This window comes from Netta rufina (genome assembly GCF_964035555.1).
Source record: "Netta rufina genome assembly, chromosome: 10".
NCBI classification, from domain to species: domain Eukaryota; kingdom Metazoa; phylum Chordata; class Aves; order Anseriformes; family Anatidae; genus Netta; species Netta rufina.
Window position 1 is genome coordinate 1,657,399 of NC_140133.1, and position 22,447 is coordinate 1,679,845.

Genomic DNA, 22,447 nt, shown 5'->3' on the forward strand with positions numbered 1-22,447 from the left:
AGGTAATCTTCATGCCTAAAAATAAGTTAAAAATGGAAAATTTTAAATAACTGGTTTGTAATTGCTACAGCTTGTTTGTTACAGAGTGCTTTTTTTTTAATATATAATTTAATTGCATGAGAAAAGGAATAAAATAAAGAAACTTTCTTTTTATTTCATTAAAAAAATGTGGAGGAGAAGTGCATTGTTTTAAGGAGACAGTATCAAATACTTTTATACTGGTCACGACTTTAATGCAGGTAAGGCTCTGTAGCATATTTTATGCAGTGAGCAAATATGTTTTTTCTTCCTTATGTTTCAGTTATTTTTTTTCTTTTTTCCTTCAGATTAAAAAGGTAAGAATGAAAGAAAACTTGAACAGATGAATTCAAATTACCATGTAATGGTTTGTTTTCCAGGCAATGGAGAAAGAATTGGAGCAGGTGCTAGGTGGATGTTTTTTATTTTTTATTTTTTTTTAATTTTACTAGGGTGAGCTGGTGTATAAACTTCAGTTTAACAGACTCTTGACATACTTCATAAAATGATAAGTGTTCAACTGGATGATAACTATTTCAACAGGTTGTTGACTATGTGACTGGAATGCTTCTTTTCTGTAGGTATGGTAGTGTGTGCAGTATGGTTAGCATGCAAGTCCTAAGTGACGTGTTATGTGATAAATTGCTTTTGTAGGTAACACTAGTGGTGTTTCTGTCACTCCTGTATTCTCATACAAAATCAGCTCTATTTTATATTATTCTGACTGAAATGTATTTCTGTAATGATTCATTGTGATTCTTCCATAGAACATAAATTCAAGTGAAATACATGATCTGTATTTGCAAATGTTGCCTCTTTCCTGTTGAGAGATGCTGACTTAGTTGGTGCACCTAAATAATTTGTGACTGACAGGTAGGTCTGCATTGACTTGGGTTAGATTTGGTTTCTTACAGATCCAAAAAAGGGATTTTTAAAAGGTAAATGCAAAATATGCTTATGTTTTTTTTTTTTTTGGCAAACATGAATATAGAGTTTAGTGTTCAGTTAAAAAGTACGATTCTTTAAATTTGAGTTGTATTCACAGAATCACAGAATTGTCTAGGTTGGAAGAGACCTCAAGATCATCGAGTCCAACCTCTGACCTAACACTAACCAGTCCTCCACTAAACCATATCGCTAAGTTCAACATCTTTTAAAGACCTCCAGAGATGGTGACTTAACCACTTCCCTGGGCAGCCCATTCCAATGCCTAACAACCCTCTCAGTAAAGAAGTTCTTCCTAAAACCTAAAACACCCCGGCACAACTTTATCCCATTCCCCCTCATCCTGTCACCAGGCACATGCAAGAATAGACCAACCCCCACCTCATTACAGCCTCCTTTAATGTACTTATAGAGAGCGATAAGGTCACCCCTGAGCCTCCTTTTCTCCAGGCTGAACAAACTCAGCTCCCTCAGCCGCTCCTCATAAGACTTGTTCTCCAGACCCCTCACCAGCTTTGTCGCCCTTCTCTGGACTTGCTCGAGCACCTCCATGTCCTTCTTGTAGCGAGGGGCCCAAAACTGAACACAGTACTCGAGGTGTGGCCTCACCAGAGCCGAGTACAGGGGGACAATCACTTCCCTAGCCCTGCTGGCCATGCTGCTTCTGATACAAGCCAGGATGTTGTTGGCCTTCTTGGCCACCTGAGCACACTGCTGGCTCATATTCAGCCTACTATCCACCAATACTCCCAGGTCCTTCCCCGCCTGGCAGCTTTCCAACCACTCACCTCCCAGCCTCTCAATTCTCGTAATTTCTTTTCAAAAAAGTTCAAAGGCAATGGAAAATCAATGCAATTTCAATTTTTTTTCACAAACATTTCATTTAATGCTTTGAAATTAAAAAAAAAAGATTGCTTTATACTTATAAGGATTTTTTTATGACAGTTTAAGAAAGTAGAAATGTTTGTGTTGCATATAAGATTTTTCTGAAAAAACAGCAAAAACAAACTTGTATGAAATAAATATTCATCTCTTATCCAGAATTCAGTTAATGCGCTCATGTTCCTCTCTGAAATATATTTACAGCCTGTCAGCTGTAAACAATTTTTGTTAATCAGTGGCCCTTTTTTTCTTTTTTGTTAATCAGTGGCCCTATGTCACTCATAGAAGTATGCACAGTCATTTATCTTAAAGTATGTAATATTTATCTTAAAGTATATAAATGTTGTGCATTCAAATTGTATGTAGTGGAGAAAGCTAATCAAATAATGTTCATGTTTATATGTTATATTGTAAAAAAGACTTCAACAGATACAGAATTTAATGCTTAGACAATCCTTTTTTGTGTGCGTGTGTTTATTTGATCCAGCAATCCAATGCTTTTATTTGCACATGTAATAACTGCTTGAGAATGCACAGATGAAATTTGCCTGAATATGTAAGGGAAATAATTTTGGTAATTTCTGAAAGCTTTTACATTCCATTATTTGACAATGTGGTAACTGTTGTCTTTATAATTGTTTTTTTAAATACATATCTGTTTTGTTCTAATGATTATATAATACAACAACAGGCTCCCGTCTTCCCATCTTGGAGATGTTAAAATCTAAATAAAAGACAATTATAGATGTACATAAAAGTAAAAGTACAGAACAGTAAGCATTTGACTCTAGAGTGCTTGATTATGCAAAGTTGCCATAATGTATAGATATAGTTTTGAATATTTATGTTCACCTTATGATTAACTATTCCACTTGTAATATAAAGTAAATTCCAGCTATCAGGAACTTCTTGCTTGTAAACAACACAGTTTCAAATAATGTTAGGACTGGCTTTGAAGGCACTTAGATGGAAACTCAGGAGTCACAAATTCATCCTAGTACCTATGGTGTGTTTTTTGTTTGTTTTGTTTTTAAATAACTGACATAAGTATTTGAAGAACAGAGTAAGTCCAGAAGTTTAGAAATAAGGGAGTATCCTTAGAGGGGAGGATATTTTGAGAGTAATACTGAATTACACTTTCATATCAAAAACTAAAATGGTGAGATATCTTACCTGTGTTTGTGATTCAAGTTGAACAATTCCATTTCTGAAGAAGGTTCAAAATATTACCACAAAACTGTTTGCATTAAAATGCTATACCAAAGAGCCAAAGAGCTTACACATTTGAAGTCTTATTAACTCTGATGTTTGTTAGCTTTGCTGATTAAGGCCTGATGTTTAAATACTAAATAGCTTAAACCAGCAGTAATTTTATATGTAAGTATGTAAAACACACCCATATTTAGAAAAGCACTTCCTGCAGAATCAAGGAACTGAAAATGAAAACCATAAATTATTATAACTAGCAATTCCACTGAGCCAATATGAAGGGAAAATTGACAGTATGGGATACACTATAGAAGGAAGCCTGGAATAATGGTAACAGCAGTATATCCATTAATAATAATTATGGATATTGGTATATACAGTTATGAAACTATGCTTTTCAAAATATAGGAAAAGTCTCATGCTAGTCCATTCAAAGTATTACTGCAATGTGAGGATGTGTATGCCAACACTTCTCCTTGGTTATTACAGGTTATTTGCAGTGATATTCCAAAAAGACTGTTTTATCAATACAGAGTTTACAAAAGTGATAGGTACCAGGAAAAAAAAAAAAAAAGGGAACTGCATATTTGAACAGCTAGCAAGAAGTCAATATGCTACTCATATTTTTCAGTAAACTTAGGAGGACTGTCAAGTGTATGAAATATGTAGTACTTTGACTTGGAGTAGTAGGGTTTGGCTTTATTTTTGGCAGTATTATTTTGCTTCTCTTTAAGAAGTAATAGTTTTTTTTTTTTTTTTTTTTTTTTTAAACCTGCATTTGGGGCTGAAGAGGAGCACAGATGCAGAACAGAAATTCAGAAATCATTAGGTGTATGCGTAGGGCAGAAGACGGAGGATGCATTAATATGGGTATTGACATTATCTTCTTGCTTTTCTAGACTAGGACAGTTGTGACTTACATTTCAGCTTGTTTAGAGAAATTAGCAGGATGTTAGTTATTGTAATGAGAAGCTCAATAGGAAAACTGTTTTCCTCTGCTTATATGAAATAGAAAAGAAGAAGAAATATCCCATAGAAATACCATAAGCACTATATGTTGAGACTGCTCGTAACATCCTATCACACAATAGTGTACCGACTTCAAAATATTTTTTGTATTTATGAAGAGCAGGGCTGGCAAGCCACATTTTGCAACTCTGTTCTGTGTTCTAGATGTTAGAACTGTATTTGGTAATCTTTGCTGCAATGTCACCCTTTAAGATTTGGCTGCATCCTGCTGATGGTGGGGGCTAGGGAAGTCTACTCTCAGTATCCCTAAGGTGAAATTCTGTTATTACAGGGAAAAAAAAAAAAGAAAATCTTGGTTTATACAACTGTTTCTGTTATAAATCCATTTCACTTGCTTATTTACTGTAAATCAGGTGAATTCTATTAGTACAATAAGTTATTGATAAATGTCTATTTTAATGTGGTTTTTTTGTTTGTTTGATTGTTTTTTTAATGGCATAGTTTTTCATGCAGTTTTAGACTTTGTACACACTGTGAAAAGTAGAAATAATCTTTTAGCCAGAATGTATTCACTGTGTATGTCGCATAAATAGAAGTGTTGACTGGAAGTTTTATTTTTTGGTTGTCATCCACTTCCTTTGACAACAAATATATAGGCTTCCTTTACTTACATGCATTCACGGGTTTTGTTCTGGATTTTTAAACAAAATTAAGATAAGGAAAAGAGAGAACAAAGTCATCAACAGGCTTCTTTCTTGGAAGATATTTGTGAGGCAATAACATTTCTTATTTTGGGAAATAATTTTAGTAAGAGGAAAAAAGAGCGTCAATTTTGGGCACAAAAAGACATAGTCCTCTAGATATTTTTTTTCCTTCTACAAAGAAAATAAATGCTCAAGAAATATGGTGAAACTACCTTTTCAGTAGCTCCTTTCAGGGAACATTCGACGTGCTTTCAATTAGAAACTGAATTGTCCCACATGCATTTCAAGCTCCATACACAAATCACCTTTTTGCTTGAAACTTTTTCTATGTGGTCTATTGCCAGAGGACACTCTTCAAGTATGACAACATATGTGGTTGCTTAAGGTGCTTTTGACATACAAGTCAAAAGCTGAGTTTCTTAATGCTCAGATTATTTTCCCTTAGAGTCTTCAGGGGCACTTTGGTAAAACATATCGTAAGTTCTTATTTTATGCATGAGTTCAAGAATATATTGAAGTACGATTTTTATTTTTTTTTAATAGATAGTGATTCATTATGGTGGTTTTATCCTGGTGTAAAAACTTTGTTCCTCTCTCCCCTATGTCTTCACACAGCCAAGATTTCTAATGTAGGCAAGGAGTGGTTTAAGAACAGTTGTCCAAGAGTAATACTGAGGCCAGTGAGGTTATTGCTAGACTCATCTGTGGTGTTGGAGTATTGATGTGTTTTTCAGAGCTTGTTAGTATTTAATTCATGAAACTTACCGCTAAATTCATTGGTATTCATCTCAACTCTTATTTGTCCATTTATCGGAAAATGCTCAATGGAGAGAAAATTAGGCCTGCATCTTCAGTAGTCTGCTTAACTGAGAATTTAAATTGTAATACACCTATTCTATGAAAAAACTTTCTCTAGTACAGAACTCATATAGCTATCAATTTGTTGTTTCCCATAATTTTTCATTTCATAGCTTGTCTTCACATTTTCATTTCTTCAAACTATAAACATAGTTTGAGAAATTGGGTCAAATCCCAACTGGTTCTCACAGAGCTCATGTACCTATAGTACTGGCTCTGTAAAAGAAGACCAATGGCAATGTGTGCTTTGGAATAATTTCTGAGCATGTTTTATTTTACTGCACACTGCAGCCAGACGTGGAATTTTTTTTTATTGTTGTCAGTTTCCAGACAGATAGCTTGATCAGGATTTCTTAAATATGCTTTAATCTAAATTACTGTGATGCCATTTTGGCTAGGGGTAGATGGGAAGGGGTAGAAAGCAGGAAAGAGAAGATGAGCTTATGCATTACAAATAAATTAATTCCTATATGTTACATTTTTGTAGTATTTTCATTAAGTATTATTTGATTGGTCTTTCTAATGGTATTTTTGGCTAAAGATAGTACTGTTTAGATACTTTTGGTGAGTGGTGTGATTTTACTTAAATGAAATAATTGATTAGAATTATTAATATATTCCTGATTTAAATTTTCAAGTCCAGAGAAGCTAGTCATGTAGAAATAATACCAAGGCTTCCTTTGCCAGGAGCATGGAAACAGTCTGTTTTGTTGAGGTACTTGAGAGACTTAGCAGCTCTTATACCATCACCTGCTGTAAATTACTGACTTGTACATCCTAATTAGGAATATAAGAAGTTAGATTTACTAATAGAATGGTTTTCTACACCTGTACTTATGTTGCCTTAGGAAAAGTTGCTGCCATCTTTAATCATTCACTTCTCCCAAAGGTTATTTAACTATGATGTCTTTGTATTATATCTTTATTTTTTATATGTCTTAAATTTTGACTTTTTTCTTTTTAAAAAATCTTTTGTGATTCCATTTTCATCCTATTCTTTAATTATTTAAAAATTACCACTTGAAATAGAAGCACTCACTGAGAATTTCTTGAGTTGGATGCCATCCCTAAACTGCCTGTTATCTGCAACAGTCCTTTTCATTTTATCACTTTGTGTAATGCTATTTGAGGAGGTTTTATGTAAATAGAAGGTAAAATCTTGAACTGCATTAACAGTGTTTATGTAATCTTTGAACTGAAAGACTTCAGTAAATCTCATCTAATCAGAACAAGACAGTTATCAATGATCTTAGGGACTTTAATACATCAGAAACAGAATAAAAGAAAGATCAGTTTGTAGCACTCTGGCTTTCCTCCAGCCAAGTGATGAAGAGTTACAATAAAGCTGGGATGAAAGGGCAGTTTTGTTTCAACCTAAATTAGTATTAGGTTCATATAGCTGATGCTAGGTAGTGCAGGCGTTGAATATCAGTCAGTAATGAGAAAATCTTGAAAGGTCATCTTATCCATTTCTGAACAAAGGAACAGGATTTGTTTCACCATTTTTAAGGAAGTATATAAAATGCCTCCTCTCGGTATTTTCTGATGCTTAAATTAGTATTAAAATGGTGTGCTGAAGTTACTCATGAGGCCAGAAAAATAAAAAGTGAATGCTACTCTAATGTCTCAGAAACATGGAAGGAGAAAGCAACAGCCAGTTTTCATTTAAGGCTCATTGTGGTCTAAAAGAATACTAGAGAATTTTGAAGAAAAAGATCTGATTACATGTCAATTTTGTGGGGGTGTGTTAACCACCTTGACAGCTAAGCATCATTATGAAATTCTAGGGCTAATTATGTGGTGTGGGTATCTGATTATGCAGGATTATAATTAATTTGTATGTAAGAAGTAGTTATTCAGATGTAATAGCAATTGCAGTGAAACAGATGTCAGGGGATGTAACGAAAGTGTAATTTCCTAAATGAGCACATATCTGAGAAATTAGTGTTATAGACCTTGATGGTTACAGAGATGATGGCATAAGTACTTTAACATGGATGTAAGTGTCAAGAGTTCCATTTGATGGAGTGCAAGTTAAACTATCCCTGACGCTGTGCTTTTTTGTTTGTTGAAAAACAAAACAAAAAAACAGCCAACCCTTCCCTACCTCTCCCTTACCCAAAGTTTCTTTAGGCTCCCTGGACTTTTTCTTAAAAGAAATTATCATAGAATCATAGAATATCCCGAGTTGGAAGGGACCCATAAGGATCATCAAGTTGAACTCCTGGCACCACACAGGTCTGCCCAAAAGTTTAGACCATGTGACTAAGTGCACAGTCCAATCACTTCTTAAATTCAGACAGGCTTGGTGCAGTGACTACGTCCCTGGGGAGCCTGTTCCAGTGTGCAACCACCCTCTCGGTGAAGAACCCCTTCCTGATGTCCAGCCTAAACTTCCCCTGCCTCAGCTTAACACCCTTCCTGTGGGTCTTATCACTGGTGTTTACAGAGAACAGGTCATCTGCCTCTCCACTCCCTTCGCAAGGAAGTTGTAGTTGACTGTGATGAGGTCCCCCCTCAGCCTCCTCTTCTCCAGGCTGAACAGGCCCAGTGCCCTCAGCTGCTTCTCATATGTCTTCCCCTCTAGGCCCTTCACCATCTTCGTCGCCCTCCTCTGGACACTCTCCAACAGTTTAACGTCCTTCTTGTACTGTGGTGCCCAGAGCTGCACACAGTACTTGAGGTGAGGCTGCACCAGTGCAGAGCAGAGCGGGACAATCACCTCCCTCGACCAACTAGCGATGCCGTGCTTGATGCACCCCAGGATATGGTTGGCCCTCCTAGCTGCCAGGGCACACTGCTGGCTCATATTCAACTTGCTGTCAACCACAACCCCCAGATCCCTCTCTGCGGGGCTGCTCTCCAGCATCTCATCACCCAGTCTGTACGTATAGCCAGAGTTGCCCTGTTCCACGTGCAGGACCTGGCACTTGCCTTTGTTAAACTTCATGCGGTTGGTGATCACCCAGCTCTCCAATCTGTCCAGATCTCTCTGCAAGGCCTTTCCACCCTCATCTGAGTCCACAACTCCTCCAAGTTTGGTGTCGTTGGCAAATTTGCTCAGAACACTTTCTAGTCCTACATCCAAATCATTTATAAAAACATTGAAGAGGACTGGCCCTAAAATGGAGCCTTGAGGAACCCCACTAGTGACCGTCTGCCAGCCAGATGTGGCCCCATTTACCACAGGCCTTTGAGCCCTGCCCGTCAGCCAATTGCTCACCCATCGTATGATGTTTTTGTTAAGTTGTATGCTGGACATTTTGTCCAGTAGGATCCTATGGGAAACTGTGTCAAAAGCCTTGCTGAAGTCCAAAAAGATCACATCAGCTGGTTTCCCTTGGTCAACTAGATGGGTGATCTTATCATAAAAGGAAACCAAATTTTTTAGGCAGGACCTACCCCTCATGAACCCATGTTGGCTGGGACCAATGACTGCATTGTCCCCCAGGTGCGCTTCAGTAACTTCAAGGATCATCTTCTCCATAATTTTACCAGGCACTGACGTGAGACTGACAGGCCTGTAATTGCTAGGGTCTTCTTTCTTGCCCTTCTTGAAAATTGGGACAACATTTGCCAGCTTCCAGTCTACTGGAACCTCTCCAGATTCCCAAGATCATTGAAAAATAATTGAGAGAGGTCCTGCAATGACATCAGCCAGCTCTTTAAGCACCCTGGGGTGAACCCCATCTGGACCCATGGACTTGTATGGATCCATGTAGAGCAGCAAATCCCGCACACGTTCAGGGTCATTTAGGAGTTTATCATTCCCACCATCATGGCCTTCCAGCTCAGGGCACCCTGGATCCCAAAGCCCATCATCAGTGTTGAAGACAGAGGCGAAGAAGGCATTAAATGTCTCTGCTTTGCCTATGTCATTGTCTGTGAGGAGACCTTCCTCTTCAAGTAGTGGACCTATGTTTTCTCTGGTTCTCCTTTTTCTGTTCACATATCTATAAAAAACCTTTTTTTTTATTGTCTCTCACAGACATGGCCAGCTTCAACTCTAGTTGGGCTTTGGCCCCACGAATTTTCTCCCTGCAAATACGAACAGCATCCCTGTATTCCTTCCTCATTGCCTGACCCTCCTTCCAGCAGCCGTACACTTTCTTTTTTTGCCTAAGCTCCAGTAGAAGTTCCCTGGTCAGCCAGGCTGGCCTTCTGCCCCGCCTGCCTGAGTTACGATATTTTGGAATTGCCTGATCCTGTGCTTTTTGGAGGCAGTGCTTAAAGATTCACCAGCACTGATGGACACCAATGCCTTCAAATTAAAAAGACAAAGAAGCGCCATTCAGAAATGATGTAATGGATAAAAATCTGGTTTCCTTAGGCTATTAATGACTTCATGAAATGTTCAGAATATCTCTTGCTTAGCTGTTCAGGCAAATCTGAAACCCTTCAGATGACCTCAGACAGTAAAACAATCGGTATAAGTTATCATTCTCATAAAGTGGTAATATCCTTGAAGCAGTACCCCAAAAGTATATCCCTGAATCAGTACCCCAAAAGAAAAAACACGTACATAGACCAACATAAATCCAAGAACTGAGCCCTTCGGGAGTCTCCAAACATTTGAATGTGATTGGAAGAAAACCCACACAAAATAATAAAGTGGGAGTAATATTCTGATCTTCTCCAGAATCTTAGTCTGCTTCATTTTACCATCAGGGATAGGGAAGAAAAGCTTTTAAATCAGCCAGCTTCAGATTGATTCATAAAGCAAACAGGGAAAGTATTATGAGGCAAGTCTTCATGCTATGATAGACATCTAGGAAAACTCATCATTGGCAGTCTATTCATCTTTGGCTAAGGGGGTGGAAACTCTGGTTTGTCTCCCTGGGTAATGTATGGAATCCTGTTTATATTCCAGCTCAGTTTATCTGGCTTTGGGGAGCAAAGTCTGGTCTTAAAATTAGCTGTAATTTTTGCTGATCAGATAATGGTCTGGCCAGCTATTTTTCCATGACTTTTGTTATGACAAATCTATGACATACTCTTATTTTTCTAAAACATTTGTGTGGTGAATGTACTTGTTTCATCTGAGACAACCAGCTGGTGGTGATTGAAAGATTCCCTCTGGATAGGTGATTTGCAAAGATTTTTCTTTTTATAACACAGAGAATCAGAAAAATAGAAATACAAAAACAAGGAGAAAGGAGCATTCAGATGTTTTCTTAAATGCCCAGTGCAAAATTAGAAATTCAATGTTCTCATATGTTAGAGATGGTTTAAATATACCTATATATTTATTATTTAATGCAATATTTTTAATATTTAATGTATTTAATGTCAGAATCTAATTTAGCAGTTTATATTTATCCATTTAACCATTATGTTTTTGTACATCTCTTCTATGGAAGGTACACAGAATGAGCAAAATAGAATAGGCAAGACAGCATACAACTCATTTCTCTTCTTCGTAATTACTTACATTGCTGGGATTCTTAGGAGGTTTGGTTATTGGCTAAGGTGTCATTGGTAGGTACTGTACAAATAGTGAATATTTGCACTATGTAATGGTGAAGATGATAAGGATCACGGTGTTATGTTTTTTGATTACTCTTTTTCCTGAATTTCAAGACGATCTGGGAGAAGCACGATTTGGAATACACAATAGCTCAGGTTCTGGAGTCAGTTAACCTGTCTTTCAGTGAACGCATCCAGCTTCTCAGCCTACCAGGCAAAAATGTATTGGTCATTGTTATAAAGTTAGCTCAAGTGTGAATGTAGAGCACTGATGTGCAGGAAAACCAGGGTGAGAAAGATATCTGCCTTGGCAGTCCTGCCCTTTTGAGGGGAACTGTGTATGGCCAAGTCTGTCCTATTTTGGTTTCTTACAAATTGGTTGGACCGTTTGTAGGAGGGGTATAAGCATCATCAAATTCTGAAGTAATGTTTCATTACAGCTCTACATTGCTCTATGTAAATGTGCATTTTTTTTGTGATACCTTAGACCAAGATACAGCTGTGTTTTGTAAGAGCCTGAGTGATGCCATCTTTGTTCTCTCTTTTTACAATGACCAGTAGGCACTAATTCTGTTAATTGTATGTCTTATCTAATGATTAAAATCTTTTTCTGCTTTGTGTGCAGTACAATGAGTAAAAAATACGAAAATGTGAAAACTGAAATGTTATTGCCAATGTAGAGGATGTTGCATCAGCCCACTATGTAATTACTATCCTTAAAACATCAAATTTAAATATAATGTTTTTAAATCGCTTATTTCAGGTATCAGTGGAAAAACTAAAATGAAACAACAGTAGAAGATTTTACATGTACATGACTCTTAACAGTATTTGAACTAGTAGCACAACTGAATGGACTAAATTTTGATATCTAGGCAGAAACAGCAGTGTTGCATTTGGACTAAGAAATTACTTGCTGGCTTTGTCACAGTTGACATTAATTATTGATAGAGGTTTCAGTAATAGTGCATGTGCCAGCAGACTTGACTGTAATATAAGAAAGGGACTACAGTGGTGTTAGAGGGATTATAGAGAGGGAAGCACCTGTAGCATTTGGAGTTGCATGCTCTAATAATCAGACTTCTGTTTTGCTGCAATACATTCATGAGTGATTAAAATAATGGAAAGATGAGTCATCAGGCTTATTTCTATCGTGTCCCTCCACAGGAGTTACATAGAAGAACCCAACTTCAGCCTGAGCCAGCAAAGACAAAGGCTCTTCAAACAGTTATTGAAATGAAGGTATGGTCTTTGCATGTTTTCCTATACATTAATTTTTTTAGCTTGAATGGCTGGGATGGAGGTAATTTTCTTCATAGCAGTCTGTAAGGTGCTGGTTGGGATTAGTGACCAAAACACCAATTGATAGCTCAGCTATTTTAGTTGTTGCTGAGCTATGCTTATACAGCATCAAGGCTTTCTCTGTTTCTCACTCCACCCTCCCAGCGAACAGGCTGCGGGTGGACAAGAGTCAAGGTGGGAATGCAGCTGGGACAGCTGGCCTCAGTTGAGCAGAGGGATATTCCATACCATATAATGGCATGCTATTCAGTGAAACTGAAGTGGGGGGAGCATTCAGAGTTACGGCATTTATCTTCCCACAGAGCAGATGTGTGATGAAACCCTGTTTTCCTGGAAATGGCTAAACGTCTGCCTGTTGATGGGAATTAACGAATGAATTCTGTATGTTTTGCTAGCACACATAGTTTTTCTTTATCTATTAAACTAGCCTTATCTCAAAGAACAAGTTTTCTCACTTTTGCCCTTCTGATTTTCTTCCCCACCCCACTGAGGGAGAGTGAGCATGCCACTGTGTGCTGCTCAGCTGCCAGCCAGGGTTAACCCACAGCTACTCAGTTTATAACTTTTACTATTAAATGTTTGCTTTTACTTTTCAATTTACTTTGCTGTGAAGCTAAGAATAATAAGTATTTCTTTCTCCAACCTTTAAACCAAAATTATTCTGCATCCATTACTGTCCAGAGCTAGGGATGAAAAGAGATGAAATCTGAAGGCCTGTAATTTCATATATATAAAACATATACTTGGTAAACTTATAAAGCTGCCTTTCTGAAGGCAGAAATGTGTCTCTTTTAAAGACACTTGATAAATATTTGTCTTTCTCTTTACTTTTTTCTTTAAAAAGTCGAGTTCATTACAAATTAATCAAAACTCTTGTAAATGAACAAACTGGCATACTAGATTTCGTATCTTAGACATATACATGTCAGTTGTGTATTTCAGACAAATTTGGAGTAGTGCTATTCAGAAAACATTTACATAGCAATTTCTCCTATTGTTTTTCCTTATTTCCAAGTCTGGCCCATTTATTCTGTAGTATAAAGGACTGGCTCTCAAGTGTTTTAATAATGAAATAATGCAGAAATTATACAGAAAAGCATAAGAGCTTTATTTGTAAGTAAAAATAATGTGTGCATGGTTTTGGAATGTTGTTTAAAATGAGTGTTAAAAATCTCCACCATCCTTATTTTGTTTTCTTGGTAAGACTTGATTAAAAAACAAGCACAGCATTGCTGAGTAATGAGAATTAAATGTTACTTTTTAAAAGACTCAAATACCACAAACCAACTCCCCCTGTGCCTCAGGAAAACTAAACCCCCAAACCTGAGACCAAACAAACAAAAGTTTCAGGAGGGCCAACAATACTTCTGTTGGTGGTTATTTGGTCACTGTTTTACATCCAACTTAAGGAACATATTTTTTGTATCAGGAGTGGTATGACAAAATGTGATGAAACACCTATCTTAGTCCTAAACACAGTTTATTCTTCTTGATATATAATATTACTGAAATGTTGTGGCTTTTCTTCCCACAATAATGAAAGAAAAAAAAAAAAAGCTAATTTAAAAAGATATTTTCACATAATGCTATGAATCTGGAATCTGTCTTTAAGAAAAATACCATGCTCAGGATAATCTGTGATGCTGCCTCAAATACATTAATGGTGGTCTTTCATTTCAGTCTTGAAAGAAGTGCAAATTAAAGGTCTCATTTTGCCAGTGACTTCTGTTATGAGCAAATGAGTTCAGTATGTCTGAAGGTTGCAGTTAACACACAGTGACAACAGCAGCAGTAAATTCCTAAATGCAGTATCTGCCTATTAATGGATAATAATTAGTTTGGATTATATGAACAGCAGAGAAGATACTTCAATTTCAATATTCCATAATCTTATGTGCATTTTCCTTGGAATTTCACTATTTATTCCAGTTCAGAAGTCTGTATAAAATTTAAACGTGTATTTTGGCAAAGTAGGACACTAGCTGAGAAACCTGTTTTTTTTTTTTTTTTTCCTTTCTATTAATATTCAGTATAACAAATTTAATATTTTTGTGATACTGAAATAGTGTGCTTAGAATAGTTTATGGTCTTCCATGTGGGTTATCAACAAAATGTAACAAGAAAAAAAAAGTTATGTTTACAAAATAATTCCCAATTCCTCTTTGTGTACTAGAATTCTTTGAAAAGAACGAGGGAGTATGGGATAGGGTGGGGACACATACAGAAAATACAAAAATGTAACTGTATAGTTAGAGCTACTCTTACAGTGTCTGTTCAGGAAGACAGTCTTTGTGTCCCAGGAGAGCTGGGAATAGTGTCATCTTCTGTTTATAAAAAATCTGATCTTTGTAATAACCAGGGCTTTCATTTGTCATGGGAGAGGCTGTAATCATGTTGCTGGAGCATTCAGAGGTGGAGCTGCCCCTCAGCTCCAAGGCACACAGGTCTGTCTTTTGCTCTGAGCACTGCTTTGAGGTTGCCCTTTCTAAAGTAGGTCTAATATTGAAAAGAAGATGTTGAAATCTACATGATTAATCAGCAGTTTTCATTAGAAATCCCAGCTTTGGAAAATTTGCAAATTTAAATTGTCTTAATCCAGGCAACATTTGTTTTGAAAAAAAAAAAAAAAGTGAAACATTTGTTTTAAATGATCGAGCATTGAAGCAATAATTTCCCTGCAATGTTGAGGATAGAAGGAGGGGGAGGATTGCCCTCTAATATGGCAAGCTGATCCCATACCCTCCCCCCACCTTGCCAAGGCTCCAAGCAGGTAGACATTTCTCTTTATCACACTCAGTGCATTTCACTTCCCCTTCACACTAGTTTTTGTCACAGTCCCATCCCTGGCTCCCCAGGCTCTACCAGGAGGCAGTTTTCCCTACTCACAAACTACTTCTATTCTTTCCCATGGTCTTCTTCTGGCTTTGCCACTGCTGAATACTTCCTATCCCTTTCCCCATCTGTCGTACCTCTTGTCCAAGGACGCATGCCTGTTTCTCTTGGCTTCCATCTCTCTTGGGTAGGAAGGTTCTGAAGAGACATTAGAGACTTGGCTAAAAATAAAAACTTTTAACCCTTCAAGTATGCTGGAAAGGAAGGTCCCACAGCCATTCTGTTTGAATGAATTGAGTCAGCTACACATTGAATATGAAATGGAAGCCTGGGTGCTTTAATTGATGCATAGCATTTCTTGAATAGGAATGAGTTCAAAAAGACATTCTGAATGGTTTTCCTCTCATTGCAGTGTTATAAAGACATATAGAGTCAGTGGATTCTTCTCGTACTTTCCACAATGAGTAATTCCAGTGATCTGTAACTAAGGCAGAGAGCAAGGGTAAAAGAATAGGCAAATTAAAGGTAGGGGCAGAATGTTTCCTGACTCTAGTGCTGTGGGTTTGATGGGTTGGAAAACACTGTCCCTTCCTCTTTTGCAGCATCTCAGTAGCTGACGGTTGTATTTCCCCTTGTAAGAATTTTTCAGAATACTTTTCATATAAATAACTCATATTTATGGAGATTGTTGTTGGGTTAGCCAGTTCCTTTATTTGTCAAGTTCACAGCATAAACTTCCTTTAAAGAAGAAATTATTCAACAGTTGCCTAAAGCTCTGTTCTCTCATGGAGAGTCTCTAGCAGGCGCTCTGTCCTGAATCTTCCATGTTTACAGAATGACACTGGAATTATGTTACAGGAAATTTTACTGATAATTAGGCATGTAAGCAAGACCTGGTTTAGTTGTTTATAAAGCTCAGAGAATAATATTTGTTGATTGAAGTGTTTAACAGAATTTTGAAGTAAGATGAGTCCCTGTTAGATACTCAGTGATAGTTGTTGTATTTTATACAAAATTTCTATAAAATGACAAGATGAAATGCCACCCTACCCCTATCTTTAAGACCTTAATTAGGAGTGTAAAGGAGAACTTACGTTTGGCACATGTACAACAGTTACTGGAAGGCCGTGTTTTCTTTTAATGTCAATGGATTAAAAAAAACCATGTTGATAAACTGGGTAGTGTTCAGACAAAAGTCATTAGAATGTTTAAAAAAGTTTATCAAGCATGCATTATAATGAATAACTTTAGGAGTTTAGTTTTTTTGTGTATATCAAAGAGATAAAGTTAGAGCTCCGTAGATAGAAAAGAGATTATAGTCTGTAGATAACCTACATGAGGTATCTTCATATAAAAGAGGCCTCTCAAGTCCTGAAAATAAATACAAAAATACAAAATACAGCATGTGGAAGCTAGAGGTAGCAAATGCACACTAATATAAGGTGTAAATAAATATCTAACAGCTTTCATGTAATTTTATGATTTGTGTTGAATAGAAAGCCAGAATATTTTTTTTTTTTTTCACCGGAACAAGTAACTTTTTTTTTTTCTCATGCCTAAATCTTTGTCTGCTAAAGCACAAAATAAAGCCAATGTATTGAAATGCATTCCTTTAATTGACAAATTGACATTGCACCCATGCATACTTCCTTGAGTTTTGTTTGCAGGCAGATGCCAGGTCACTGATATCTTCGCTTACAACTTACATCCAAATTGTTTACCACTAGGTCAAAATTTACTCATCTTGTTCACAGTTCCAGACTTAAACCAGTGATATTGAGAGCAAAAATCAGAATGAGTTGCCTACTGATAACATAAAGCTCATCCTAACTGTACAGCATTGACTATCCTGAAATTTATATCGTTTAACAACATGAATTAAGAAGTCTTAAGCTGGTAAGCTGTAAATGAAAATATCTGTGGTTTACCTTACTTGCAGAAAGAGCCATCTTTATGTATTGATCCAGCTTTGATATTTCAGGTATGGGTTTGGTTCTGCAAAAGTGTGTGTGTGTTTGCAGTGCAATATACTCCTATTTTTAAGATTGCATGAGATTTCACTTCCCCTTGTCTTCAGAAATAAACCTCAATATTCACTGCATTAAATTGGAAAAATTTATGGTAAGACTAGTTGTGTATAGTATTTGTGTATTTGCACACTGACATACAAGTTTTATTAAATGTGAAATTTCAAATATTTGTTGCTGATTGCTTGTGGAATGCTCTACAAGCAAAATTTTTCATAGGCATAGTTTATTAAATGTACCAAATGTATTTGAAATTATATAAGAGTAGCAATTTTTTTTTTTCTTACTCATCGTTTCAAAGGATGAAAGACTGATACAGTATATATTTTTTGCCTTACTATTTATTTATTTTTTTTGGTAGGGGCTGGAAATATAAGATCTTATTTCCAGATTCTTGAAACTTTACCGTAGAAACTCATTTGTTGGGTTGCTCTCCTTTGTATTGTGAAATGTTATTTTCTTCATTAGCATCAGGACAATTACTTGTTGAGTTTCATGTTCCAAAGAGGTGAATTTGTGCTAGGCCAAGGAGTCAACAGCCCTGCCCTCTCACAGAATGTCTGCAACATTGTTCTAATAACACAGAAGATGTAGAAGTATTGGTTATTGCAGGAAGGAGGGGACAGATAGAGTGAGTACCCTGATCTATATAGTAAATCCTGCTATATAACCTTGTGTCTTTTACCAGAGATATAGAGGGCCTGACACGAAAACTGCAGAAAAGCTGCATTGTTGTAGAATGCAGAAGATGTTTATTAGTACTACTTAATACTAAGCTTCTTCCTTCATAGGGCTGCAAAGGAATCTTCTTAGTGATTCTACACAGACCCACTTAGTGAATGCTGCTAATGAAGATAAGTCTTAGTGGTTTGAAGGAAATAAAGCATCTGTTCCTATTTCAGTTTCTGAAGGATTGCCAGACCCCGTGCCACAACAAGAGCTGGTTGAAAAGCTTCCAACTGAAATTTTCTGTGGGAAAATGCTGATTCAGCAGAATCAGAAGAGTTTATGGGAATGTGCCTACTCTGTCAAAACTTTCAGTGAAAGCAAAGTTATGAGACATTCTACCTATCCTGTAAGCCAACCCAAATCCACCCGTCACAGTACCCAATGGGAGCTCCAGGCTGTCTGTATTAAGTTTGAGCTACCACCTTCCTTGCTTTCTAGTAGCTGTCCAGACAGGAAACTTACAGGTTTGCTGGGCAAGCCAGCTGCCTGTCTGGTGTATTTGCAGAATTATCAGTCCTGTATTGTTCATACGTAGGAAGCGGTACCTTTGACACCTTGAACAGCCAGTGAAGGTGAAGTCTGGCTCCTCTCTGGACTTATCACTGATGTTTTTGATTCTAAAACAGATTTTAGTTTTCATTTTTTTTCTCTCAATTTCTAGATTATGTTCCAATAAGAAGTTAATACTGAACTGACAGTGCCATTTTTTTTTTTTCTGGAGATAGGAAAACTAGTGTACACAGCTCTAATCACAGTACACAGAGATCTGATTGAAAATAAACGTGTCCTTTGAGAACTCAAACTTGTGATAAATTTTGGAAGCATTTTATTTACTTTGTTTTATATTTTTCATAAAGCTTAAATGTTATTCTCTGATGAATAAACCTTCAAAAGAGTGAAACAGGCTAATGTGTTTTGAATTATTTCTGCCATATTATATTTGCAAATGTGTAAAATGTAAATATGGTATATAAGAAAAAAAATCAAACAATAGAAAATAGACTCTTAAAGACTTACCTGGAGAGATTTGATGAAGACTACTCCCAGATGATATGTCATAACAAGTCATGTAAGTAAGTATTAATTTACTTAGGGCAAAATCATTCTAAAGGGCAATGAAACTTCAATTTTGCTTTTATCTTCAGTAGCAGAAATAGAAAGCTTCTAAAAAGATGTCTGATGGCAGAACCTGGTTTGATTGCAGTGTCTGTGAGAGCTTCAATAATCACTGTATTTATTGTTCTACCTCAGCCTGATAGCTTTTAATTTTTTCTTTTTCAGTAATTTTCTTTTCATGCAGTTTATCCAAATGATAAAGTGTAATAAGTGTTCTTGCATTTTATTTTCTTTCCAGCCTAAACTTTTACATTTTTATAATTTTTATAAAACGTTCTGTGAATAGAACAGTTATCCTGTGAAAAAAGAAAAGTCTGTTTTCTCTCATGTGAAAGCTGTTTGCTTTCAATAGAGAGATTACTTTTTTTTTTTTTTTTTTTTTTGTGTGTGTGTGTGTGTGATTACTCATATGGCCTTTGCTCTATGGCATAAGTAACACTGATTGCTTGGACAAATATTAATAAACATTTTAGGAAACGTTTGTACTCTAATCCTATTGGAAATGTTATTAATGCTAAAGCTACTAATTAAAGTTGCATTTTGCCTGTATGTTAAAATAAGAACTTGAAAATTTATCATTCAAGCAAACAAACAACACCATTATTACATTAGATACATGCATATTACTTTAAAAATGATTGGAAATCTTCCAGAACTTTGTGTGTTTTATTCATTTATTTTTATTTATTCCTTGCATCCCTGGTCAGCTCCTTGGTGTTTTTAAATAATTTTTGGTAAGAATACTTTCTCTTTGAACATGTCCTTCAAAAAATAAAAATATGAACTGCTGATTAAGATCATCATCAACATTTTCAGTATCAGTTATTTTCCAGAAAACAAACAGCTAGTGAGGTAAAAGATAAGGAGCAGTAGGTTTTATATTCCAACAATTATTTTTGCTTCCTTTGTGTTCTGACATTTTTTTATTTTTTTGACTGTAGGTCCTTTTCCAAAAAGGGATGCAGTTGATTTGGAATCTTGTAAAAACAGATGAAGGGGTTTGATCATCCCCTTCAAAGTGCATTATTTTTATCTCTATAAACCTGAAGTATTTTTGCTGTCATGGAAGATAGCTCTCCTCAACTTCTATTTGAAATTCCTTTGTCTCAAAAAGTTTTAAATCTTTTCAGATAAACTGAGCTCTTGTCTGGATTAAAAGCACACTTAAGCTTTTCATACAGGATGCATGGTGTATATGCATAGTTTTACAACTCAGAAACATATCTGCTAGTGAAAAGTAGTATATCAAAGTGTGCTGCAAGTGACTGAATTCAGCAGCAAGCTAGATGTATATTTTCCTGTTTCTTCAATGTTAGCAGTATGCAAAATCTGACAAGTATTATTCCCCACTCACATCATCTTATGACTGATTTTTTTTAAAGTGTTATTTTGTGCTCTGGACTTCTGAATTATCTGGGAAGGAGCTGGCTAAGCATATTTATCAGGATTCTGATGTGTGAAAAAATTTCTTGACCACTTTATATGGTTGTAAGTAAGTGCTTACCCTGTTGCTTATTTTAGAGCCATTCTCTGTGTATGATTGGACTGTTACACCCATACCTCTATCAGTAGAAACTTGTTACTGTGGCTCTGATTGTTTGATGGAACAAAACTGTTTAATGAATGTTTGGTCTTTCAGTGAAGAAACATGCTTTCACCCTGATGCTAATTTTCATCCATTTTAAATGAGGTTTGTGTTTTCCTGCTTGCTATAGCCATAGTATAGTGATTTTCTGATATTTTCTGTGATGTAGGATTTACTTTTTTTTTTTTTTTTTTTTTTTAATATATGCATAAATGGAGTTAGATTTTTTTAAACTTTTTTTTTGTTTTGTTTTAATTTGGTTAAAAATTCTTTCTGTCACCTTGAAATTCATATCTATTTGGGAATTGTCTCATGACCAGGTGAAGAGAGATGCTCAGGGTTTTATCATGTCATATCTTGAAAACCTCCAGGGATGGACTACACTTCACTGGGCAAACTGTTCAAATGCTTATTCTCAAAATGTAATACTTGTACTGGATGGCTGTTTTTACGCCTGCCTCGAAGCCTTCTCTTCTCCAGGCTGAACAATCCCAGTTTCCTCAGCCTCTTCTTTGAGGGCAAGTACTCCAACCCCCTTGGCCCCCTGCTGAGCTTACTCAAGTTTATCAATGTCTTGTACTGCATGGCATAAAACTGGATGCAGTACTGGAAGCACAGTCCAATAAATGTGTCTTTCCTTGATCTGCTTAGTGTCTGTGCTCATATTAATGCAGCCCAGGATGCTGCTTTCTGCCTTTGCTGCCAGCATACATTGCTGGCTCCTTAGGCTTGCTGTGTCCACCAGCATCCTCCAATCCTTTCCAGCAGAACTGCTCCCAGGGCAGTCAGTCCCTGGCGAGTACAGCTGCAAAGGGTTCTTCCTTGCCAGGCACAGGACTTTGCATTTGTTTTTCTTTGATTTTCTAAGGTTCCTGGTTGTCCACCCATCCAACCTTTATAGGTTCTATAGGTTCTTTGGGTGGCAGCCCTGCCATTGAGCATATTCACCGGTCTCCCAGCTTGGTGTCATCCACAGGGCTTGTGAGCAAGTGCTTTGTCACCTCTTTCAGGTCACTGTTAAAGATACTTAATGGGACAGGTCCCAATTTGACCCCATGGTGTTCTTGTTACTGGCTTCCAGGTAGAATAGAACCTATTGAACAATACCCTCTAAGCCTGATCATACAACCTTTTTTTTTCATCTTGCTATTTGATCACCTGTCCAGACCATAACATCTTGACCTGAATATAAGAATGTTCTGTGAAACTGTTCAATGCCTTGCTAAAGCTGATGTAAATGGCATTCACTATTAATTCTTCATCCACATCCACAAACTTAAAAATTTTGTCTAAAACAGCAATTTGGTTGGTCAGGCATGATTTACGTTTGGTAAATCCATACTGACTGTCCCAATTACCTTCTCCTTTATGATGAATCTTGTCCAAGAATGCTTCTCAGGATATGAGCCTGTGCAACATTTTTCTTCCTCTTGTTGTCAGGAATTTCCCCCAGTTTTCATGATTTTTCAAAGACAGTAGACAGCATCCTTGTGAGGACATCAGCCAGTTGTCTTAAAATCACTGGATGCTATCTCTCAAGTCTTCTGGATTTGTATGGGTTAAGTTCTTGCAAGTAAACCCTGACACAGTCCTCTTCTGCTTCTGCTTGGTGTAATCATGTTTTTTAAAAAAATCTTTCTAAATCTCACTGAAGAGGTATATTGAATTTCAAAATGGCTGGCAACAAGGGGAAAAAAACCCACTGGATATTGTCAGTGCTGTGCTGGCACAAATTGCAGCTATTGTCTGTGATACAAAAGTTTTGAGTGGTTGTGTATTTGTGGGTTTGTTTATTTTTTTGGAAC

The 22,447-nt window shown here is 36.6% G+C and overlaps 1 protein-coding gene across 1 annotated transcript in view; it reads left to right on the top strand.

Annotated features, from left to right (window-relative positions):
* Positions 1–22,447, top strand: part of ERC2 (ELKS/RAB6-interacting/CAST family member 2) — a gene marked incomplete at both ends in the record, with an annotated part of 465,422 nt that overhangs the window by 100,405 nt on the left and 342,570 nt on the right. Inside the window, one exon of the mRNA XM_084292445.1 lies at positions 12,219–12,293. Coding sequence (XP_084148571.1) covers positions 12,219–12,293 — 75 coding nt within the window. The remainder of the gene's footprint in view (positions 1–12,218; positions 12,294–22,447) is intronic.